Source organism: Hippocampus zosterae, chromosome 17 (genome assembly GCF_025434085.1).
Source record: "Hippocampus zosterae strain Florida chromosome 17, ASM2543408v3, whole genome shotgun sequence".
NCBI classification, from domain to species: Eukaryota; Metazoa; Chordata; class Actinopteri; order Syngnathiformes; family Syngnathidae; genus Hippocampus; species Hippocampus zosterae.
In genome coordinates, this window is record NC_067467.1 from 2,696,621 (window position 1) to 2,721,819 (window position 25,199).

A 25,199-nucleotide genomic window follows, 5' to 3' on the forward strand; every position below is an offset into this window, starting at 1 on the left:
AAAACCTTTTCAGGTTCCGGCAGGAAGGAAGGGAATCGGCCTCTGTGTTCTAAAAATACAAATGAACCTTCACCTTAACGATCATTTAAAGGGGAGTGATGGCTCATTTTGTCCAATTGGTAAAACTAAAATATCAATTACAACCGGGTGGCAGTTTTTTGTTGTTGTTGTTGTTTTTTTGTTTTTTTTGCAAGAATAAGATTAAGTGGCAGCAAGAGTTGCACATTCAAATTCAAACTATGTTTGATCTCCCGCTCTGTATTAGTGAAGATTTTGAAATGGATGACCAACGTTTGAGCCTTAACCGTCTCCCGTACGTGGTTCGAGCATGTGTCCATGTTGGTGATCCTCCTCAACTGCGTCACCCTGGGGATGTTCCAGCCGTGTGAAGATGTCACCTGCCTGTCAGAGTGGTGTCGCATACTCCAGGTTAGTCCGACGCCCTCGTCTCGACGATTCCAGCCCCCCTCCGTATCGTTTTCATGTGTGCGTCGGATACAATCTATCGAAAATCATGACAATTGAACAAGACCAAAATTGTTTCCACATAGCCAGAAGCAAAAAAAAAATAATGCTAATAATAATATTTGCCATAAAAAGAGAAGTAGTGCTAATAAATTAAACAACCAGTGAAAAGGCAAGACAAAAAAAATGGTGTGCTTTTTTATGCGCTTTGAGCTGAGCATGGCTGATAGCTACTTTCACTCCCCCCCCCCCGCAGCAGCAAGTTTCCATTTCATCAAAACACTGATAAGATGACAAAAATCAGCCCGCGACGTTCCAAACTGATAGATTCTTCACCTTATCTTTTATCAGCGCGGTTGGAAGTCAAGCAAGTTCCTCCAAAAAAATGTTTTCTTCTCTGTCTGTGTTCCCTTCAGGTTTTGGATGACTGTATATTTGCTTTCTTTGCGGTGGAAATGATCATCAAGATGGTGGCCCTGGGGATTTTTGGCAGCAACTGTTACCTTGGCGACAAGTGGAACCAGCTGGACTTTGTCATCGTCATGGCGGGGTGGGTGTCCCGCGAAGCTCGACTCTTCTGCCCGCACAAATTCTTTTTCGACTGTACGAGTGAATAACAAACTTTTGCCGTGTCCGAGACGACGTTTGAAAAACAAACACACATTCGATGTGCTTATATCGAGTTTTCCAGCCCCCGTGTGTCTAAATCTTACCTCCGCGACGACGCGTCAGTTCTGTTTGAAGTGTATGAACTCATTCCTGCGTCTGTGACCGTAGTGTGTTGGAGTACTCTCTGGATGGACAGAATGCCAGTTTCTCAGCCATTCGTACCGTACGAGTACTGAGACCTCTACGGGCCATCAACAGAGTACCAAGTAAGTCCATCCGGAACGTTTGCCCAAAGCGCGTCACAAAAAACTTTGACCTACAGCTACCCTGAGAGATTTCTTTCTTCGGCTAACGAACGTTCAACCCGCAATCTTATCACGCCGCTTCGGGACAATCTTTAGAGCAGCCGATGCTTTGTGCGAAGCAAAAAATGGGATTGTGGCAGCACGGTTGGCTACGGTGGCTCCCTGCAGGGGGCGGGCTTGTTTCTGGTGGATGAGGCTGACACATCGGTTAGCTAGTACCGTAGCTAGCAGCGTAGTTAAGCCAGAGTCAGACGCACTTTCGCCCGAAAGACCCAAATGCTTATTTCCTCAAAGGTTTTAACCTCCTGCCTGCTTCTTCTCTGTTTTTTTTCACAGTCTGCCCCATTTCTCATTTGTCTCCTTCAAACGTCATCAACGGATCGAGCATTCCAGCCCTGAGCCACCCCCCCTCGCTTGCCCTCGCGCACACTTAGCGTCTTTGTTAGCCACCAACCATTTTGCTTCCATTCTGTCTCTGTTTGCCTTTCTGCCGTTTTATTTTTTTTCTATTTTATTCTGCCGCATTACTAGACCGATTTTTCAACGCGATCCTTCTGTAGCTTCGTTACAGTGAGCAGTGCACATCGCGTTTGTCAGGCTTCTGCTGATTCTTTTGGCCGAGTCTCATTTCTCCATTTGCGACCTCCTCGGCGCTCGCCGCCGCGTTTATTACACGTCAGCTCCTCTCACCTGAGATCTTATCGATCGCGTCCATGTTTTACGTCTCGATGTCGGCTGATCAGCAATTCAAGAATGAGGATGATGCCCACGGACTTGGGCCGCTTACATTGGGAAGGGCGGTCGTTTTGACTGACGTTGACTTGGCGTGACATGTCGAGATGAATGCTTGACAAATGCGCTCGGGGAACACCAGCCGGAGGGACTGTGGATTCGAATCCCCGAGGACGGAATTATGTCAGACTGTCACATTCCCTCTTGTCATCGCTTGTAATTTTTTTGGACAAAGTTGTGAAATGCAACTCATGCATATCGGTTGATAGGATTGATGTTTTGTTTCCCGCCACGTAGGTATGCGGATCTTGGTGACGCTCCTGCTGGACACCCTTCCGATGTTGGGAAATGTCCTCCTCCTCTGCTTCTTTGTCTTTTTCATCTTTGGGATCGTTGGGGTCCAGCTGTGGGCGGGGCTTCTGCGAAACCGCTGCTTCCTGGGAGCCGACATCAGGACGTAAGTCGTGCAGTCTCGCGACAGGTCCTTGTTTGAGCCAACAGTCGAAAAACCTTTTCCAGTAGACGGCAGACGGGATGATAATCCTGCCTCTCCACTTCTTGATGTCCGCTCGACAGACTAAGTCAGGACTTCCTGCGAGTACGTCAGCTTTGTGCTCCGTTTATCAAGCCCGGGAGTTCCAGCGGGAGTCAGTAAATTTACCAATAAATTGAGATAATGGCATCATTATATTGACGTTAATCATTTTAGTGACATTTTTATTTGGGCTTTAAGAATTCGAAACGGGCACCGTGCCTCAATAAAGGTTGGGAAACAAAGGCTGCAATGAAGGATTTGAAGATAAACAAAATGATGAGCTCCTCAAATTTATTGTTACGTCCTTGGCAATGGTTTTGGGCTATTAGAATGTTTCCCATTACTTTGTCACAATGATCTTCCTTCAGTTGTTTTTCTAAACCTGGAGAACTAGACTGGATGCTTTGTTCGGAACGTTGATTGCATTGCCATTGTTGTCAGCATTTAAAAAAAAAAACCTTTCTGTTTTCTTGTCTAGAAAATACAACTTGTCAATCAGTCCTTACTACATGTCGGAGGACGGCGAAGACAGCCCGTTTATCTGCTCGGCGCCCCGTGAGAACGGGATGCTGCGCTGCCATGACATCCCGGCCTACGCCGAGGCCAAGACCGAGTGCCACTTAGCGGCGCCTCACCAAAGTCCAGATGTGATTGGAGCAGCCCCGACAGTGGGAGGGGCCAGTGTCAATGGATGTGTTAATTGGAACCAGTACTACAACGTGTGTCGCCCTGGGGAGCGCAACCCTCATAAGGGAGCTGTCAACTTTGACAACATCGGCTACGCGTGGATTGCTATTTTCCAGGTAAGACGCGATAGTTGTTTCATTTATATATACCGTATATAGCCTTAAGTCCCGTAGCTTTGCTGCTGGAGGATGTTTATGAGTCATTGTTTTCTGTCACGTTAACGAGCAATGACAAGGCAGCGCAGTTTAGCCGTTGTCAAGAGTTCCCATGCTGTGCCCAGCGGCCGTTTGCGAATGGGTAACTCGTCTGATCTGTGCGCCACTTGCACATTTGTGGCAGGACCCAATGGACCAATGCTTTGTCGGCTTCGGTATTTCTGACCTTTAAAGGAGTTCAAAAGTAGACACTGCGTGATCAGTGCCAACTTTCATCGTCTTTCCCTCTTGCATGTACAATATCACGATATACTTTGGACCATTTACCAAACACGCATGCGTGCTCAAGAAAGTGCAAGATTAAATCCTGGTTTCTCGAGCGTGGCATTTTGCAGCCCGTGGACCAAAAACGACATCTTTGTATATTTGGGGTCATTTACTTCAACGGATGCGCTCGGAATTAATTGGAATGTTTTGCCGATTATACAAATTTGAATCTGTCAATGAACTGAAATGAACAAAATAGTTTTGGTGTGACTTTTGGCAGTGTCCAGAGGACACGTTCAAATTATAAATGCATCAGCCTGCAAATTAGAAAATGTCACCTTTAACGAGACAATGTAATGGCAGCCAGCGCAGTTTTTTGACTGTCATGTGCTCTGCAAGCTGAGGTGCAAAGGATGAGCTGTGAGTTTATTAATGGCTTGGCTGAGCTCAGCCGTTGGTTTCAGGTGTCAGCATCCCAAGTACTCATTAGTACGCCGACTCCACCCAGGAGCTGTGTCAGTCCTTTTGATGTAGGCACACAAATGGACACACACACACACACACACACATACATGCACAGACACACACGCACCCTCACATGCTCAAGCATGCACACATGCAAACAAACAGTATAGGGTTTATTTGTGACAGACAAAACTATTCACACATCTCACACACACACACACACACACACACACACATTTAAGGGTATAACTGTGAACTTCTGAATATTCACTCGAGTGATGGCTCCTTCTCCACCTCTCTCTGTCTCAACCAGGTCATCACGCTGGAAGGATGGGTGGATATCATGTACTATGTCATGGATGCTCATTCATTCTACAATTTTATATATTTTATACTTCTAATTATTGTAAGTATCCGCTTTTTTTGTTGTTGTCATGATGCACACACCTGCCTGTGAATGTTAGCAACCAGATACTCTTATTGTTGATATGTTTAAAAACAAATGCATGACCTGCTGGTGTGATTCAAGTGGCACTCGATATTATTCAGCCCCCATTTTTTCCAGTTTCACTCGTTTCATCGGTCCACAGAAGAGCAGCCCAAAAAGGTTTTGTTTCGTCATAATGTATAATATTATTTATTTTTTAGTATCAGTAATTCTGTATTTGTTGGTGTTATGTATCAGATTTACAGCAGATCATATTAACTTTAAGGGTGTCTTAATCTATGCAGGGGCAGGCTAGACTAGGTGTTGGTATTTTTAGCGAACTTTTGCCAGCGCTCGCAGCCTGGCCCATTTCTAAAAGTTTTGCGCCGTTGTAGGCGTGAGCACAGCCGACTTGAGTGGCTCCCAATCGAAGTGACCCCTCGCATTGCCTCGAAATGTCGCATTGATAGTCCTTGACATGGCAAAAGAAGACAACGCTTTGCTCGAGTCCTGCGGCAGATCGCGTTGCGCAAGTGCGTTTATGACGAACTGTAGGCGCGTGCTCCAACAAAGCAGACACAAACACTGAACTCAGCACTTAAAGAAGTACACCCGCGTTTCTTTAATACCATTCATTTGACTCGACTCTGTATAGTCTGCACTATTGGGGTTTGATTTCTCATCCAATTTGCATCTGTTTAGCATGTTGCTCCTGGAAGATGCGCTTGTGTACTTGCAGTTCACTTCTTCTCTCTGTAACCCAGAATAACCTTTCTAAGCTGGGCTATGAGCGCAGCCCCCATTCTGCTGTTCCGTGTCGTTTTCTATCCTGTCCAATTTCCCTTATCGTGCTTTTGTGTAGCTTTTCAAAGATCCCAGCTGAAGCCATATTTTTGCGATGCTCGACGAGCTCGCCGACTGTCTCTCGTTTGATGTAAAAATGCGTATTATGCATCTGGACGATAGTTAAGAAAATTGGGGGCAAGAAAATAGGCTGTTTTGGGGATGCTGGAGGAACCCCCCCCCCCCCCCCGCCCCCCCAATATGAATTATATAAAACAAAGACGATCAGAGAAAATAATAACACCTCAGTACATGCATCTCACATCTTTGTCAACTAAGCATGTTGATCGATGACTTCACTTCCTGTCCAAGACGTGGCTTCATATTTCCGAGGCTACGTTTGAGTGATTAGCCGTCTGTTTTATTATCGTCGTCGTTTATCTAAGCTCCCTGAATCGTAATTAAATCAAGGCCATAATAATAAACCGGTATCAGTTCCTTCCCTGTAAAAGGTTAATAAGTTGATTTCATTATCCCGAGGTGGTGACATATGTCTTTATCTGCTTTGTTATCAAGATGCGTCTTTTTTTCCTCCCCCCCCCCATCCCCCCTCCCCAACTAGGTGGGATCTTTCTTCATGATCAACTTGTGCCTCGTGGTCATCGCCACCCAATTCTCAGAGACAAAGCAACGGGAGAACGCGCTGATGCGGGAGCAGCGCGCTCGCTACATGTCCAATGATTCCACGCTTGCCAGTTACAGTGAACCGGGCTCATGCTATGAGGAGATGCTGCGCTACATCAGTCACCTTTATCGCAAGTTCACGCGCAGGCTGCAGAGGATATACTCTGCATGGCACAGGTCAGATATTAGACAGATTGGGATATTTTGAGAAAGATTAAAAAATAAAAAACGAGAGAGAGAGTTTTGAGCTGACCTCATAACTGGAAGCTTTTGCGCTAAACGGGATACATGCTAGCTTAACCAGAACCGATGGAAGGTGCTCAGTCGGATGTCTTTTCTTTTCCTCACCAGCAAACGGCGTAAAAAGGTGAATCCTAACGGCAGCGGTGCGGGCAGTAACGGCGGAGGGAACGGACACGGCCACGGCTCCAGCAGGGGCTCGGGCCCCGGTAGCGCTTTGTGGTTGAGGCCGATACACAGCCTGCTGCAGCACCATCAGCACCAGCACTGTCGGCTCCCCAACGGGGGGCAGCACGCGAGCGGCGTGGCGAGTACTGAACATTTGGCCGGAGAAGGCGGCGTCGCGGGAGCCGTGGAACTGGAGATGAAATCACTTCCTGTTAGTCAAGGAAGTCGGAATGGAAATAGCGGCGGCGGCAGTCAGTCGGTTGTCAGCCAAGGCATGGGGTCCTTGCTCCGGAGGCTGAACGGAGGCATGAACTACCCGACCATTCTGCCGTCGTTTGTGTGCAGCTACAGCAGCAAGACGCCGCCGCCTCACTCCCAGCAAGGCGCTTGCGCTCCGGGAGATCAGCATCCGCCCAACCACTCCGCATCCGAACATGCAGAAAAACTGAACAAGCTCTACCAGCTCGTGGGACAGCACAGTAAGAAGACACAAACGTAGAAAGTCGTGCGGCACGTGTAGAATATCGGATATGCGCTTCTCCATCATCCGTCCATCCACTTTTGGCTAATAGGCCTTCGACGGGCAGATAAACGGGAGCATTGCGCAATCGCTCATTGTTTGTAACCAAGATTACATGGCGCTAATATTGCGTCATAAGCCTGATAAGATCGTGAAGTAGGGTTGGCGGGAGGGGGGGGGGGGGGTTAACTGCGGAAAATGGCCGAGGAATCCGGAGGCTGTTGGATGCGCTTTCGGTCATCCGCCTCACAGTTGAAAGCGTATTGCAGAGCCTCCTCTTATGGATCTGCTATTTGACGGAAGCTCAGTAAAACAGACTTGTACTTTGATGACCAACCCCCAGCACCCCCCCCCCCCCCCCCCCCCCCCGCACTCCACGCTTGGTTGGGGTCGACATATCATCCTTTTCTAAACTACATTTTCGAAGGAAGGAACACGCCTCTTAGCATCGCACCAATTACTCCTCGACGGAGACGGTTTAGACGCGACTAAATGCCATTCTTATCTTCCACCGCCCGTCGCGAGACCGGTCTGCGGCTCCAGACAGCAATTTCCTTTCCGGGGGGGTCAAGCGATCATTGTCGTGCGACACCTGCGTCTCCACTGCTGGCGCGCGCTGCATTTATTCAAACCCACGCCTTCATCTTTACACTTTTTTGGCTGCCTGCCTGCCGGCATATTAATCAAAAGCTTCTGTGCTTGGAAGTCGTTAAGAGACCGGCTTTGGCCATTACACTTAAGCTTTGAACGACAGATCAGATCTCATGGTGACCGCTCTGAAGATATTTGTTCTATTTTTTTTTTTGCGCGCATGTTCACGAAATGAAATCCGAACAGTGAATCGTGACGCCGTGTCCCTGCCGCAATGGGCGCGCGAGCCTTACGTAACGTGTGACCCTCTCCCCATCATGCCTCTGGCAGGTCACCAGAGTGTGCTGTACCAGCTGGCGGGCGTGGTACCAAGTCCACTGCTCCTGGAACTACTGAGCTGCCCTCTGTGTGCCCGCAGCTTGGAGACCTTGGAGCTGGAGTTGGGCGACTCGGAGGGTTGCAAGGGAGAAGGCGACGGACCGCATGACTTCCCCCAGGTCACTGCCGATGGCAAACACTTGTAGTGCCGCCGAACAGAGCGGACGAAAGTGCCTTTGACAATTAGAGTTGACAATTGAATACGGCGCGGATATTAATTACGTAACCAGATTCGTACGTGACGTGGAAACGTTGTCCCGCACTTTGTTAGGGTGCGTGATGGTTCCTCCGTTTGAACTTTTAGGGAGGAGATCTGAGGGGCGGGAGAGGTCGGGGCAGGCGACACGGGCCTCCGGAGTACAAGAACGGAGCGCTTCGGGCATGGATGAAGTTCAGGGAGAAACTGAAGAGAATCGTGGAGAGCAAATATTTTAACCGGGGGATCATGATCGCCATCCTGGTCAACACTCTCAGCATGGGGATCGAGTACCACGAGCAGGTAAGATTAAGTCTTCACTTTAAAAATACGTCGGCCATGCGCGTGTTGAGCTCACAATTTGGTTTTCCTACAATCTTCTACACAGAAACGTTCTCTTATAAGTCGCTTGAGTTGATGACATCATCACATCCTACATTCTTCGGTTAGTCAGCCTCTTCGCAACACGTCTCAGTGCCGTTGAATTCCTTTTCTGTATGTTGGACGGTTTTTAAGGTCATGTTCCGACGAGTAAGTCAAGATAAAGAAATCGCAATCGATGCGGTTTGCTTTCCTGGTGTTTCTGGCTCTGATTTCTATCGGGTTCCTCTCCGTCAATAATGTGAATGAATGAGACTCTCGAGCACGCCATGCGCCGCCGCGTCAAGTGAATTGCAAGCGATTGCCCCCTTCCTCCCCCCTGCAACCTCTCCAATTTGTTCTTTCACGTTGTCGTTGTGGAGCGTAGGTAATGAACGCCCACACTGGAGCGAGCGCACCGTTTGTTCTTAACAAAACATGAAGATTGAAAGCCTCCTGTTACGGCAATTAAAGACGGCGTGTACGCACAAGCCCGCGACGCGCCTTCGGAACTCAACCTCGGTTTCAGCAATTTACCGATTGTCGATCCTTATTCATTTAACGGACCAAACTTTAATCGTACGTGTGAGGGGGAACGTTAACTGTCGACAAATGTTTTGATTTTAGCATTGCATCATCAATAGAAAAAAAAAAGCACACTCAAAGTAGCTTTTTTTTGTTTGTTTTACAAAAAAAAACACTTATATATGTTAAGCTACAAAGTAAACAATGTTTGATTCTGTTTCATAAAGTGTCATCAAGACAGTGGGTGTCTAGTTCTAGAACATTCCCTGAATGCTACCGGATCACCGACTCAACGGTGGGATCAGTACTGATAAATGTGAACTTTTCCGCTCCGTTTGATGGATTGGGCCAGACCGTCGCCCGGGACCCCGAGTGATACTCGCCTGATTTAGGGCACACACCCCCAAAGGGCTTCCCGCCTTTCGCGTCCTAGAGTGGAAAGATGAAGCCACTTCTTCTTTTGCGGTCTTGGTGTTTTCGTCTCACCTTTTTACCCTTCACCTACTTTTCATTTTCTCAAGCCAGAGGAGTTGACGGATGTGCTGGAGATCAGCAACATCGTCTTCACGAGCATGTTTGTTTTGGAGATGGGATTCATGCTGCTGGCTTTCGGCCTGTTTGGCTACATCAGGAATCCGTACAACATATTCGACAGCATCATTGTTATCATCAGGTAATCCGCCTGCTTCGTGTCCTCGGTGCATAACCCCCCCCCTAGGTCACCGCCGAAAGCATTTCTTCTCCTGTCACGCGTTGCTCTATCCGTCTTTCTAATGTGCCGGCCGACTCATAATGAAGCCATGAATCAGTCCGGAACTGTTGCATAATGCATGAAATCACCCACCATAATAACGTCATATAATGACGGCGATAGAACGTATTACGACAAAACGCATACGGATACGTACTCGACATCAAGCCAACGTCTGATCGAGTTCACGGCTGTATTTCCTTTTGATTCTGGAATCGAATGGGGACCTTTAGCGACCCGTCACACGCGCCATTTGGACAAAAACATTGGAACGCAAGACGGCGACTTTTGTGCGGCGACTTTTAAATGGCCTTGATGGAACTATTTTCTCCTACATACTCTTGTCCATTGAGTGTTTGGGGTCATCACCGAATTTAAAGACACCGACAACTTTTGAAGTCCAAACGTAACATTCAAACTTTTAGTTAAACGGCATCTCCTTCTCAGCGTGTGGGAGATCATTGGTCAGGCCGACGGCGGGTTGTCGGTCCTGCGTACGTTCCGCCTGCTTCGAGTTCTCAAGTTGGTTCGCTTCCTTCCTGCGCTGAGGAGACAACTTGTAGTCCTGATGAAGACGATGGATAATGTGGCGACCTTCTGCATGCTTCTGATGCTCTTCATCTTCACCTTTAGGTGCGTATAAATTCTAAATGACCAAAAAAAAAAAAAAAAAAAACAACCCTTCAGTGCTGACGATAGCGTGTTTTTTGATTGTGTCTCTGTAGCATCTTGGGTATGCATTTGTTTGGTTGCAAATTCAGCCTTCAGACAGATGACGGAGACACCATTCCCGACCGCAAGAACTTTGACACTCTATTGTGGGCAATCGTCACCGTATTTCAGGTAAGTTGCACTTAAGTGCGAATCAAAGTAATCGGTTTCCTTTTTGTGTCAATTATAAAAAGGACAAAATGCAGTGTATAGTCGCTGCAGTCGTGCGCAAAATGCGCACTTACTGTACACACTCGCTACACAAAACACGCGCAAGGATGCCGGCAAACTAACAGCGCCGCGAAATACCTCCCCGCCACGGGCTTTCGAGTGGGCCGAGAGCTTTCATGCTGCATCATGAACAGTGTCCTAGTTTTTAAATGCTTTCATCTGCGGCATTGGTTTCAAAGCGACCGCGCATAAAAACACACGCGCGCATTTTGGACCTTGCTTGTCATTTTAATGTAATCCCTGGTGGGGGGAAAAAAACAGTTGAAGCGGCGCTCGATGATGGCGGTGAAAGTCGCTCCTCTGCGCATGAAGCATTCTTAAGTCCTAGTTCTTTATTTTTGCAGTATCCCCCCCCCCCAAAAAAAAGTCACATGATGGTCTTTTTATTTTCCTTTCTTGAATGTGCAGATTTTAACCCAGGAGGATTGGAACGTGGTGTTGTACAACGGGATGGCCTCCACCTCCCCGTGGGCGGCCCTCTACTTTGTTGCCCTGATGACATTTGGAAACTACGTGCTTTTCAACTTACTGGTGGCCATCTTGGTCGAGGGCTTTCAGGCTGAAGTGAGTAGCGTCGTTTGAAGCGCGGGTACCGATACTTTCGCTCCGGGGGGGGGGGGGGGGGGGGGGGGTTATTTTGTGTTTTATACGTTTGAAAGTAGAGGAGCGGCTTCGAGAAGAACGACATCTTCAATATCGACGTGTCCCAGAAATGTTGATGCGTTTTCATGTTGAACGTGGCGGCGGCTGTAATTCGCAGTGATGAATCGCACGGCATCATTGGGTGAGGTGGTTGTGGTATTTCGTCCATCTTATATTGAAAGCGCGCTCCATCGATTGTGACGAAACGGCCAATTGTCCAGCCAAGGCGGGTTTATCGCGCTAATATTGCCAAGACAAGAGAGAACAGATTTATGTTGACCTGTGAACAACAACTCTCGTTCGCCGCAGCGTGCAGCGTAATGGCCTTGTCTTGCTGTTAATAAACTCCCGGTTGAGCCATTCCGGGGCCACAGGTGCAGCCTTTCAATTCCGGGAATGTCACTTCAAGTTGAGGCATCACCGTTTTGAAAAGGGGGCAAAAGGATGAAGATTACGGTCAACCGGTACCGCAAACTCCAATCAATTGGATGATCAATCTTTCGTCTTCCAACCCGGTTGCGGCGTTCCGCCCGTGGAGCGCAGCCCGCCTCCAGGCATGCGACTGGCTACCGCGATTCATTCCCTGGCCTCGGACGTTTTGAGTCTGACACACTTCATTTGGCCTCCTGAAACCGAAGGAGCCGTTTGGTGGTTTTTGGACAAAAAAGTCCAGGGCACCATTCAGGTCTCCAAAAACGGAATTTGGTCCAGTATTTGCTGAGTGCTGAACAACTCAAACGCTTTGGTCTTACTGACAATTAGACAATTTTGGAATATCAATGCAATGTGTGTGTCTTAGGGCGACGCAAATCGCTCCGAGTCAGACGACGAGAAAAAGTCTGATAACTTTGAGGAAGACGAAAAAGTAGAGCAGCTCAGAGATACGGGTAGGTGAATTGTTGCTTCATGCATTCGTGTCCCATCTCGGGCCAATGCCTCATGACAGACAGCCGGAAAAAAGAAAGAAAAAAAAAAAAAGGTCACCTATCTCCTCCACAGAGCTAAAAATGTACACGCTGATGATGACAGCCAATGGTCACGTCGACCCTCGCAGTTCCGTGGCTCCTCCCATCATCATGCGAACAGCAGCCACACCCATGCCCACCCCAAAGAGCTCCTTAGGTCCAGAGTCCTACCTGGAGGATGATGTCATGGCCCGAGAGGGAGTTCTGCGGTACGGAGAGGTCGACGCTCCCGAAGCGGGGACCGCCCGCCACGAGTCTCGCCGTGGAAGCTCCACCTCCATGGACGCCTTAACGTGCGATCAGAGATCTTTGGTAAGCTTTCAAAGTCAGCATCGCGTTCCATCTCGCGGCACCGAGTCCAATGTCCTTCCCGTTCCCTCGCAGAGCCACTCCAGTCCGGCACGCCGCTCCCCTCTCCTTCCTCGCGGGTCCAGCTCGTGGGGAAGCCGTCGTTCCAGCTGGAACAGCCTGGGAAGAGCGCCCAGCCTCAAAAGGCGAGACACCAGCGGCGAAAGAGAGAGTCTGCTGTCCGGAGAGAGAGCAGAGGACGAAGACGGCGCGGATGACGACGACGCCGACGCCGGCGGCTATGACAACCGAATTCAGCCGGACCCCTTGGACCTGTTGCAGGCCTCCGCTCTCTGCCCCGCCGTGGCCGCCCAATATGGCGACTGCAACGGGGGGAGCATGACTTACGCTTCCAATGTGAACACTGACTCCAAAGACGACTCCTTGCCGGAAGATGACATTGACGATGACGTAAGTCTTCAATGTCATGTATGTTTTGGGGGGAAATCTACCAGTAGATGGGAAGGAATCTCCATGATGGGATTGGACAGAGGAACTGGGCCTTGGGCCTCTTTTAGCGCAAAATCCACGAGTGAGTCAGGCCTCCCTAAAAAGAATTAGAATTGCTTCCGGGTGCCGCAAAATGGCTGGTATCGATTTCGGGGTGAAATCCGGATCTCTCTAATTGAACACAAAGCTATCATTCTGCTCTATCAATTGCAACAGGTTCGCTTCTTCCATTTAAATGTTCCGCTGGTCACTAGCATAGATCGATGATGTCATCGATAAAATAATCATTTTGGGACCCATTTAGTGATATCGGATCGTTTTTTTCAGTGGTGCCCCCCTACCCCGATGACTGTCCCGACACATTTTGGTTTTGCGTTAGCTCGGTTGGGAGGCACCGATTTAGATCATGAGCGAGGGAGGGTGTTCTATCAGTTCAGAAAGAAGAAAATGTATTGACAGAATAGTCTGTCGTATCGTACGCTAACGCTGACGTGACTCATGCAGAGTTCTCTCTGCTACGTGATCAAGAAAGAGCTCGCCGACTTGAAACCTCGCTGGTGCAAAGACCACGAAGAATGGACGTTGTACTTGTTTTCCCCGGCAAACCCGTGAGTCTTCTTTTCGCTTTCCTCGCCGCTCCGCGTTTCCCAATTTTGACGATGAAAATTGATGGATCGGATTGATTTTGTGTTTTCCCCCCCCATTTAGATTCCGTGCGTGGTGCCAAAGTGTGAGCTCTCACAAACTGTTTGACCACGTGGTTCTGGTTTTCATCTTCCTCAACTGCATCACGATCGCTCTGGAAAGACCCAACATCCAGCCTCACAGCACGGTAAGACGCGGCGAGCGAACCCGTTTCGAGTTCATCGGGAAAAAAATCGCCCAATCTTAAATAGGAATGATGTCACCGTGCTGCGTATCTTTAAAATTGCCGAAGCTTTTTTGAATTTTCCAATACAAGACAAAATGATGGGTCATCTCTGATGTCTTCACCTGTAGGAACGAATATTCCTCGGCGTGTCCAACTACGTTTTCACTGTGATCTTCCTCGCAGAGATGGCCATCAAGGTAATTACCGCCGTTTGTCCCGTCGCACTCTTGAAGAACAAATATTGCCACGGTTACCGCAAAAAAGTAAAGTAAGAATACGGTTCATCGCATGAAGCGAGTTCCAGTTGTGTTGATGTCATCGCTTGTGTGCTTCCACGTCAGGTGGTAGCGCTCGGATTCTGTTTTGGGAAGCAGAGCTACCTTCAGTCCAGCTGGAACGTTCTGGATGGTGTCTTGGTGTTTGTGTCTCTGGTGGACATCCTGGTCTCGCTGGCATATTCCGGAGGCAACCGGATCCTGGGCATCCTCCGAGTTTTACGCTTGCTGCGCACATTGCGCCCGCTCAGGTACAGAGGGAGTTTTTGTACATTTGGAATATCTAACGCGCCCTTAAATAAAGGGAACACAAGCATGCGGCCGTTATGACCGTTGCTCATAAAGTTTGAAATAGTGGTACAACAGAGTCCTAAATATTTAATACAGATACCGACCTCGTGAAGGTGCCATGACTTTCCATCCGCAATGTTATGTTGTACGTTCCTGAAATTCAATTGTATGAAACCTGCAAGGACACGGCGTTTTGTTTTGTGTCCTCCAGGGTGATCAGTCGGGCGCCGGGATTAAAATTAGTGGTGGAGACACTCATCACTTCCCTTCGGCCTATCGGCAACATTGTCCTCATCTGCTGTGCTTTTTTCATCGTGTTTGGCATCTTGGGAGTGCAGGTAGTTCTCCATGAACATTTTCGATATGATCAGCAACAGGACCGATGTGTGCGACTTCCTCATGCTTTTCAAATTAATGGTTGGATGGGAAAATGAATGCCGTTTTTCTCTAGCTATTCAAAGGGAAATTCTACCACTGCGAAGGTCCTAACACCAAAAATATCACCAACAAGTCAGACTGTCTCCTCGCCAACTACAGCTGGATACGAAGGAAGTACAATTTTGACAACCTGATTCAGGTATGGAGAAAAAAAAATAAGAAAAGTACAGGAATGTAAGAGGATGAATGTCTGCAATCCACAGATGTGCTGACCCTCCATTTGTGTTTTTTCCCAATCCAGGCTCTCATGTCCTTGTTTGTCCTGTCATGTAAGGACGGCTGGGTCAATATCATGTACGACGGCCTGGACGCGGTGGGAGTGGACCAACAGGTAAAGTGCTTTTGCTCCATTTTGAATTTAATGAAGAGAATCGAATGGGACTGTCATCTCCAAAGTCACTCACCGGTTTGATGTTTTTCCAAGACGACTTTGTTTTCGCCGCGCTTCTTTTTTTTAAAGTGCTCTATGAATCAAGTTGGAGTTGAGTACATCCTCATCTTACGGTTTTTGAAGTCAGACTTCCTGCTGAGAAATGTCCCAAAATATTCTTTCGTGTTTTTTTTTTTTGTTTTTTTTACCCGATTGGAATCAAACGATGACATTGCAGTGGCCAGACAGACCGAAAGTTGTCAGCTAACACAACTCGTCTTCTCTTTTTCAGCCCGTGAGGAACCACAACCCGTGGATGCTGCTCTACTTCATTTCCTTTCTGCTCATCGTCAGCTTTTTTGTCCTCAACATGTTTGTCGGCGTTGTGGTGGAGAATTTCCACAAGTGCCGACAGGACCAGGAAGAGGAGGAGGCCCGTTTACGGGAAGAGAAGAGGCTCAAAATCATAGAAAAAAAGCGCAGGAGTAAGGAGAATGGAGGGGCTGGTCGGTAGTCTATTTTTCTGAGCACTGCCTGCTTTCAGAGCCTGAGAGAAAAAAAAAAAAACACGAAATGAAGGGAAATTTCAGACGTCCGGTGAATAAAATAGGGAGAGATTCACAGACTGGCGAGCTCACACTGACAAGGCGTGGGCTACACCACTCTGTCGCATGAAATTGCATGACTGTTACCCAAGCTTCCTTCAACACTGCATGCTAAATCACAAGAAATCCAATCTTGCATTCCAATCATCCATGATGGGAACACGTGGGCATGCGACACCTTTTTTTTCAACGATAAAACAAACAGAACCCCAAAAAGCCAGTACAAATTGTTTCTTGGAAAGAGCAAATGACCAAATTACCATCACACGGGTCGGACATTTCCTGGTAACACGCTTTGACTGGCAGACTCAGAAACATAGCAGATTCTCTTACTGCTAAATCGTCGCCTAGACTGTATGTTGACTTAAGCAGACCGTATATGAATGTGCAAATGAAGAAAACGCTTCATTTCATCCAAAAAAAAAAAAAAAAAAAGCACATTTGAAAATGCACGTTCTGGACAATTTGAGTGTCAGCAATAATTCAGCTTGTGATTGAAAATTTCACGTGGCTGCCGGTTGTTCAACTTCACAGTGCGGATCTGAAACTTGATGACATTTAATCGTGACACGATTGGAAGTGCAAATACTGCGTTCATGACCGAGAAAGAGAAAAAAAAAGTGTTGTTGAACAAACCCTTGGTGAGCCCTCAGTGAAATTTGTTTGAGCGCCAAAGGCATGCGAGCACGTTGGAGACCTGCCGTCATGCATACATCCCATCTCATTCATATGGACACGGGAATCGCGCGAGTCAAAACAACGTCCATGTTACCGAGTTTGAACAGCTTTGAAGGCAATCGTCATTTGTTTATGAGAATCATATCGATCCGAATACACCGCAATTGTGTCCAAAAACGTGCCATCAGAAAGAACAACGATGCTCCGTTTTAATCGGCACCGTTGGACGGTTGTTCATGAAACAAATTTAGCATCGCGATTGTCTTCAATCACGACTTATCTGAAGATTTAGAGTCAGAGATGATGTACCGGAATGGCCTCTAGCCGTAAAGAGGAAAGTGAGGCATGCCGCCCTCACTTACACATACGTTAGTATATTTAATCACCAAAATAAAATCACATTTGATAGATTATCATCTACGCTATGCTAATGAATCGCATTTGCTCACAAATGATCCGAGCCATCATTACGTGTACTCCAGTTGCTTCATGCAGATGGCTCATGTCTCGCTTTACGTGGGTCGCTTGCGAAAGCAGTGGTGTGCACTAACTGCTTTTAGGGGGCGGGTGAAAATTAGTGGCACGCGCCTAAAAAGAAAAAAAAAAAAAGAAAAGTACTTCATTGTACCTTTTATGGCTTGTCACTGGGGCGTTCGCACCCCCTTTATTTTTACAACTTTGCAACTCTTTCTGGCTTTGGAAGATGTTTGAAGTGGAAAAAAATGCGCCCCACGGGTCCCATGAGTGTAGAACTTGAAGGACTGAAGTGGACTCCCGTATTGCAGAACTTCAGAAACACACAAGTGTGTGGTGCTTGCCGTCCTCTTTCCCTAAAGCTCTCAGTGCACACCACCGGGCCCTTTGACACACACATTTGATTCTCTCTCACACACTCCTCTTTGTGTGTGTGTGTGCGTGTCACTTTTTCTGTCTTTCTCTCTTGGTTTTCACCTACCTGTGCTCCAGAGGCCAAACAGAGGCCCTACTATGCTGATTACTCCACCCCGCGTTTGACCATCCACACGCTGTGCACCAGTCACTACCTGGACCTCTTTATCACCTTCATCATATGCATCAATGTGTTCACCATGAGCATCGAGCACTACAATCAACCCCTGGTAAGGCCTCCGCCCGTGCGCAGAAGCATTACAGCCGATATGCGAAATGTCCTCAAATAGCCAATTTAAATTCATCGTTTCCTGTTCCGTTGCCTTCAGAAGTGAACATTTGTATGGAGTACTTGTGGCAACGTGACGGGGCTGCTCTGAGTTGAGATGATTGTTTGCCTTTGTGTGTGTGTGTGTGTGTGTGTGTGTGTGTCCAGTATTTGGAGGAGGTTTTGAAGTACTGTAACTACGTGTTTACCTTCATCTTCGTCATTGAGGCCCTCCTTAAACTTGTGGCATTTGGGATTCACCGTTTTTTCAAAGACAGGTAACGACGTTGCAGCGTATAGTAGCATTTTTTGCTAAATTTGCCAATCCACGTCAAAGCCGTTCCAAAAAAAACTCGATCCGAGAGTCCTGATGTCTTCTTTTTTCTGTTGTTTGTTCGCTTAGGTGGAACCAGCTGGATATAGCTATTGTGGCTTTGTCCATCATGGGCATCATCCTGGAGGAGCTGAAAATGAGTGCAGCTCTTCCGATAAATCCCACCATCATCCGAATTATGAGAGTACTCAGGATAGCACGAGGTAGACGCACACACGCATGCCGCCACGCATGCGCACCTTCGCACGACCACAATCGGGGTTACATGCTCCCTATGACGAGCTCCAGTTAGGAGACGACCGGCAGCATTTTGGAGCAACTGGAGACGCTTGCGGGAGGATTGCCTGACTCCAAAATAAAGTGCATTCTAGCAATCGAGCCCAAATGTAAGCGAGTGCTGCTGAGGAAGGAAAGGCTTTGTCTTAGCCAGCTGCGTAAGACGAAAGAAGCTAATAATTGAATGGTATTCATTTCATGATAGCATTGTGTCGGGCTGTCCACTGTTGCGATCGCTGTCCCTGAAAAGGTTAATTTTAAATCGCTCTTGCTTTTTCGGGGATGATGAAGTGCTCACAGTTTGACAGCCACTGAGAAGCAAATTGGCCAAAAGACATCAGAGACCTCGTTGTGTGTAAAGTGCACCGCTGAAGGCATCGTCACTGTCTCTTCTGCAGTACTTAAACTCCTCAAGATGGCCACAGGAATGAGATCTCTGCTGGACACTGTCATGCAAGCGCTGCCACAGGTATGAGGTTTGTTTTGGGGTTTTTTTGGATTCTATTTACGGAGCATTTCGTGCCCTGCTTCACATAGCAGCTCGACGTGTTTGTTAGCGACTCGGTTGCTGAGCTTATTTTCGAAATGTCACGTGCAGATGAGGTGACGGAGGGCAGAAAATGTCTCGAGCTCGAAAGAACGTAAAATAGCAGGACGCCTTGTGAGATTGCAATCGGGAAAGATCCATTTGCTTCACTTCAAAATTTGTGCGAGCACTTTTGGGGCCGGGCTGTAAAAGATGCAGGAAACAAACTCTCACGTCGCTTCTTGTTCATTATGTGTGAATCGACGGACTGCATGACTGTGATCGTGCTAATGATTTTCGGGTTTGCTGGGGAATATCTAAAAATAATAAGTGGGAAGGGTATTGGCATAATCATAAAACATAATCATGGTTTCTCATTAGAAGGGAGATGAGGAGCAAAAAAATGGCGAGTACGTTAATTAAAGACGGATCGACTAAAACCCTTCCTTCTCCATGACAGTCGATCACACTGGCACCTTCCCACTGTTGGAAAGGGAACTAACATCTCTCTTTTTTTTTTTTTACCTGCAGGTGGGGAATCTCGGTCTCCTCTTCATGCTGCTTTTCTTCATCTACGCCGCGCTGGGAGTGGAGCTCTTTGGCAAGCTCGGTACGTCAAAACACATCACTCGACTCCCATCTGCTTGTGTGCCGCGAAAATATAAGGGAGCCGTTTCGCGCCGGAACAAAATGTAATTGGCGTCGTCCCATTTATTTACAAATGGCTTCCTCGGTTCGACCATCTCCCCCCCCCCCCCCCAAACGCATTTGTTGTCAGACAAAAACACCCAACTGCGCATTGATTTTTCATGTCCCAAAACATGATTTTCCGACACTTTGGCCCATTTGACCTTGGCGTGTCCACTGTTTTGTAACTGTGTCCATCTTCGTGGACTGTCCTTGTGTGTTTATCAGAGTGCAATGACAGCAATCCCTGCGAGGGTCTCAGCCGTCACGCTACCTTTGAAAATTTTGGAATGGCCTTCCTGACACTGTTTCGAGTGTCCACCGGAGACAACTGGAATGGCATTATGAAAGTACGAACAACACACAGCTTTGCACACGCTTGCGCACTCGCATGATAGAAATGACCTCCAAAAGCAATTATGGAGTAATAAAGAACTGAGCAGTCTAAGTACTTTCACATCTTGACTTTTACTTCACCCCCCCAGCCCCCCCCCAAAAAAAAGTGTGATTCATGATGTTATCCCAGACGATGTGAATCATATTAGGGAGACAATGTTATTCAAGACAAGGACGATCTGGCCAACTTCAAGATGATGCTCAAATGCAATCTAATCCAAGCGGCGGTAGATTAGGAAGCCGCCTTCAAGAACCAATGCGGAGATGACGCTCGCGCTTGACTTATTGTTAGACGGTAAGAGTCATGAAGGTGCACTCAAGTCTTAGTGCGTCATGAAAGCTTGAAGATTTTATTTTTTTTTGAATGTGGTGGATCAAGTCGGTAACAAACTCATTGAGCTGCGACGTGAAACTTGCCGTGAAATGCTCCAGAAATACAATCGCACAAAAAAAAAAATCAGTTGTAAATGTCGGCCAGCAGCGAAGACGTTCCTGACCAGGAGACAACACACAAAAAAAACACAGTCCTGTGAGAGTAGAAATAATTTTCTTGCCTACATTAAGCAAACGAAACTTGTCCTCAATCTGATTGAGCACTTGCCTGCAATGTCATTTTTTGTCTTCCGTCTCGCTTTGGAATAAATAAAAATAAACAGCATAAGTGCAGTGACTTAACATGACTTCGAGGCTCATATGCTACTAAATAGTATGACCTTTTTTGTTTGTTTGTGTGTAAATGCGCCTTAGCTTCTTTTTCTTGTCTCGGCTTCCTTATTGGAACTCGACTTTCCTCAGGACACGTTGCGAGAATGCCATCCAGAGGAGCGTCATTGTCTCGCCTACCTGCCGTGGGTCTCTCCCATGTACTTTGTCACCTTTGTGCTCATGGCCCAGTTTGTGCTGGTCAACGTGGTGGTGGCTGTGCTGATGAAGCACCTGGAAGAGAGCAACAAGGTACACCTTCCAACGTCCCTGTTGAGCAGTCTCGTATTATTAGGCTGGACCTCCAAAATTTCCCAGCACGTGGATGTACCGTATGTTTATGTTCGTAGGAAGCGAAAGAGGATGCGGAAATGGATGCGGAAATCGCCATGGAAATGGCTATGGAGCAGCAACGCAGATTGAGCGCGACTTCCAGCAACAGCTCAGGAGCAGGAACCTTTGTGGGGCCGTGTCCACAATCGCCCGGCCAGGTAAGCTGCCACCTTTCATCCGTCACACCCGGTCAAGCAATTAACGAATCCATCCATCCATCCATCCATCCATCCAATTTTGAATCCGCTAAACCTCAGGAGGGTTGCGGACATGCTGGAGCCGATTCCAGCTGTCTTCGGGCAGTCGTCAGCGTACACCCTGAAGTGGTTGCCAGTTAATTGCAGGGCACACAGAAAGGGAAGAACCGTTTTGGGCTCACAATCACAAGTAGGGACAATTTAGAGTGTTCAATCAGCCTGCCACGCATGTTTTTTGGAATGTGGGAGGGAACCGGAGCACCCGGAGAAAACCCACGCGGGCACGGGGAGAACATGCAAATTGGATGAACAAGTCATGACACTCAATTGAAGTTGGAGGCTCACTTCATGCCAACTCGTAAAAACTCTTGGGCTCCTTTTATGTCACGAGTGTGCCAAACGGGCGTGGGTCTGATGAGGTGGATCGGGACTTCAAAAATCCTGTCAAAGTCAATCGAATGCGTTGACGTGTGGTTGTGTGGTTGCTATTCGATTTTAGCGTGCGGTCTCTGGCTCCCCCTACAGGAGGAAGCGGTGAAGTGCGGCGATGAGGATGCACAGCAAGTCTCCGAGAAGATGTCCGTATCCAGGATGCACTCGCTGCCCAATGACAGCTACATGTTCCGACCTGTGAGACCCGCGAGCGCCCCTTCCCCTCTGGAGGAGGTGGACGGCAGTGCTCAGGACCAGCATTCGGGTAACACGATTATTCTGGGACTTCAGAAAATAATGTCGGGAGCAGTACCCGACTGATGCGCCTTTTCATTCCAGCCCAAACTTTGTGATAAAACTGTTCTCAGATGGACTTTTTTTTAACGCCGGAATTCCAAACCTTTTTTTGTCTCCTCCTTCCAGGCTCGCTGACCTCAGTGCGTTCGCAGCCGTGCGAGACTCGAACTCTGCTGCGGGTTCCTGATCTTTCCCCCGCTCATCCCCGGCTGCTCCAAATCGTCAACCCGCCTCGCATCGCCCCGCCCGTGTCCCACCCGTCTCCTCGGGCCCTGCGCCGACAGGTGAGAGGTCACGTCAAATGACCCCCCCCCCCTTTTTTTGTTGAGGAATCTGTCGTTTTGAGTTGCGAGCACTGACGGCCCGGATGGACCCGGATTTGATTTTGCAGGCGGCAGTTAAAGTGGATTCTGCGCAAGTCCAAACTCGTGATCAACAGGAGAGGTCGGACTCCATCCGTCTTCCTCTGCCGTCCCCTTCATCGCCTTCCCCCCTCCCCCCTCCCCCGCCTTCCTCCCCCTCGTCTCTTTCCCTCCCGCCCTGCTCCCCTTACCCGTTTCCTCTCCCTTCCCCGTCCCCTCTCCCGCCTTTACTGTCCTCCCTCCCTCCTCCGCCGTCGCCCCCCTCGCTTCTTCTCCCCCCGCCTCGCTCGCCGCGCTTCCCGCGGCGCAGCGCCAGCCTCCACCGCCCCAGACCGCCTTCCGCCGCCTCCCTCTTCGACCCGGCCGACGAGGAGGTGCGTCACATCATCAGCTCGGCCCGCCACAGACAGATCGCCCAACTGGGAGGCGGGCGGGAGAGCGGAGTGAAAGCGGGCCGAAGCCACTCCCTCTCCCCGTACGCCGACTCCACCTCGTTGACTCCGCCCCCTTCATCGCCGCGGCCGTCGTCCAGGAGCCCGCTCGGAGCGGAATCGGAGGAGCGGCACTTGACGAAGGGCTTCGGCGTGGATCCGCAGGGGATCCCGCACGAGTCGTCGTTATTATCCGCCGGTCACCTTGACGACCATCGGCGGCACTCCATCGAGGTGTGCCTCCCGCAAGACGGCGCCGCCAGCGATGAGCGACGCTTGAAGGCGGCGCTCCACAAAGGGAAGGGCAATTTCCCGATGAGGGTGCAGTCGGTCGGGGGCGGACACCGGAAGAAGAAGACGAGCCCCCCGTGCATTTCCATCCACCCGCCTTCGGAGAGGGAGCCGCCGCCCTCCCCCCCGAAACTGGCCGACTGCAGCATGATGCTAAGACGAAGGACGCCGTCTTATGACTTGACTGCGCACGCGCCGTCAATCAAACAAGACGCTTTGATGGACGCGCAGGCACACTCGCCGACGTGTGGGGGGCTCTCTCCCGCCCACGTGCCGCTACAAACGCGCTCGCCGACACGCACGCTCACACCCTCGCCCTCGCCCGCCCCGACGCCCGCACACCCGTACGCTCCGCTGCCCCCGCCCACTCCGGCGCACCCGCCCATCCCCATCAGCCCCAACGTCTTCATCCAGCCTCACGCGCCTCTGGTCCCGAGGCCTTTCGTGCAGACGCGCCCCCTTTCGCCCGCCGCCCTCACGAGGGACTGCATCCCGTTGCCCCAATTCACCTTCGACCGCCCGCAGTCGACGTGCTCGTCGGACGCCGATCCGCCACCGTGCGCTTCACCTTTCGACAACAAACTGGGCACCGGTGCGGGATTCGCCGCCAAGAACCAGAGGACCGCCCAATGAACATCGGGAAGAGGAAGCAAATTCGCCAGGCCCGAACATGCCGACCTCAGGAGTATCGGAAAGAGTTTTTCCGGAGATGGATTCTTTGGTTCTTGTGAATTTGGAAAGACGGCCGTCGCCGAAATCGGCGCGAGCCATCGGAGAATCCCAGACAATGGATCTATCCAACTCCACTTCGGCGGCACCGAACAGTTCAGGACGAAAGCCACCTAACTCTGTAGCCAAAGTTTTATTTTTATTTTTTGGACGCTCTGTCTACTACACCCACGTGAGCCAATCAGGAAGCAGCGTCTGGCTGACGACCTCTGACCTTTTGCGGGAAGCGGTTTACGAAGTGCAAGCGTGGGGCGGGATTGTGGGATATGCAAGTTCAGGTTTTCTGCAGAAGTTCTGCTTGCCCCTCTTCTGCTCTTTGATCACATTGATCAGAGCAGACGCGTGTTTTTTTTCTTTTTTTTTCTTTTGTGCGTGAATCTGCGCGTTGTTCGAACGAGTGTTTGTATGTTTTCGTACGTCTCTTGTTGTTGTCGTGTCGCCATGTTTTTTTTTTTTCTCGACACTTCTTTCTTGACAAAAGAGGGGCGGCAGGACGCAGCCGTCGTGTACGTTTCTCCGTGTCTCTGTGCGGTGTAAATAAAGAAAAAAAACTTTATTTGCTGAGATTAAAATAGCTCTATCCATATGCACATATTTTTATAGAGACCTAAAGTGTTTTTTGCACACGAGTTTGAATTTCAAGTTGCTTCTTTTTCCTCCGTTACGCTCTCGCGAATGTACGTTTCCTTTCGAAAGGCCGAAGAGTGAAGGAGGCAAATTCTCCTCGACGGGATGACGATTGGATTTTATTTTTCTATTTTGAAAGAATAACAAGAAGAAAATATCGCGTGCGGTGATGTTTCCGTCGTCGTGTCTCAACTTGGTATGCGTTTGCTGTCTTTGTTCCGGCCTTCAGGGGGGGGTGGGCTCAGTGATACGGATGTGACGTTGGACATTGGACCGATTTTGATTGAAATGATCGTTGATTTAAATTGAGATTGATTTTCTCTCCTAAAAGTTCTGATTTGGTCAGAGTATTTACGCCCCCCAAAAAAAACCTTTACAAAATCTTGCAAGATTTTACGAGGTCTTGGGAGGAATATTTTTCCCCGAAGATGGTCGAGGATCCTTTCTAAGATGTCATCCACTAATCCTTAATGAGCCTGAAACTTCACAAGCTGGCCGAGAATTTGCCCTCCACCGGTTGCATAAACACGTTTAATCAACAGTATTGCCGTGCAGTGATGTAACACAAAAAAAATGCAAATCATCAAATGAACCACTGTAAGTTCGTCCCGAGCCGTTCGCCCTTTGCTCGTCCCAAGTAGTCGATATACCAAAGCCGACTAATCGGTTTCAACTTGTCCGTTGCATCGCTGAGCCTTCCCGCCG

At 48.7% G+C, this 25,199-nt stretch overlaps 1 protein-coding gene across 3 annotated transcripts; it reads left to right on the forward strand.

The window, feature by feature from the left end:
• The first annotated feature begins 231 nt into the window (after positions 1-231).
• Positions 232-24,459, forward strand: cacna1ha (calcium channel, voltage-dependent, T type, alpha 1H subunit a). Of its 3 annotated transcripts, XM_052049144.1 has the most exons (37): positions 233-429; positions 882-1,015; positions 1,243-1,340; positions 2,409-2,568; positions 3,125-3,449; positions 4,534-4,626; positions 6,053-6,291; positions 6,466-7,001; positions 7,964-8,130; positions 8,316-8,510; positions 9,614-9,765; positions 10,291-10,476; positions 10,569-10,686; positions 11,194-11,349; positions 12,227-12,314; positions 12,427-12,704; positions 12,777-13,151; positions 13,695-13,798; positions 13,899-14,022; positions 14,190-14,258; positions 14,403-14,587; positions 14,839-14,965; positions 15,079-15,204; positions 15,307-15,396; positions 15,728-15,941; positions 17,685-17,836; positions 18,043-18,152; positions 18,278-18,411; positions 18,883-18,953; positions 19,542-19,620; positions 19,926-20,047; positions 20,889-21,047; positions 21,146-21,286; positions 21,851-22,022; positions 22,181-22,338; positions 22,446-22,498; positions 22,727-24,459. In XM_052049144.1, exons 1-37 carry the CDS (start codon positions 337-339, stop codon positions 23,769-23,771), a joined length of 6,828 nt encoding a protein of 2,275 aa, XP_051905104.1. In that variant the 5' UTR covers positions 233-336; the 3' UTR covers positions 23,772-24,459. The 3 variants fall into 3 exon arrangements, with proteins under 3 accessions (XP_051905102.1, XP_051905104.1, XP_051905103.1); XM_052049142.1 differs by having other exon boundaries at positions 232-429; positions 22,446-24,459; XM_052049143.1 differs by having other exon boundaries at positions 15,728-15,920; positions 22,446-24,459.
• The last annotated feature ends 740 nt before the right edge of the window (positions 24,460-25,199 follow it).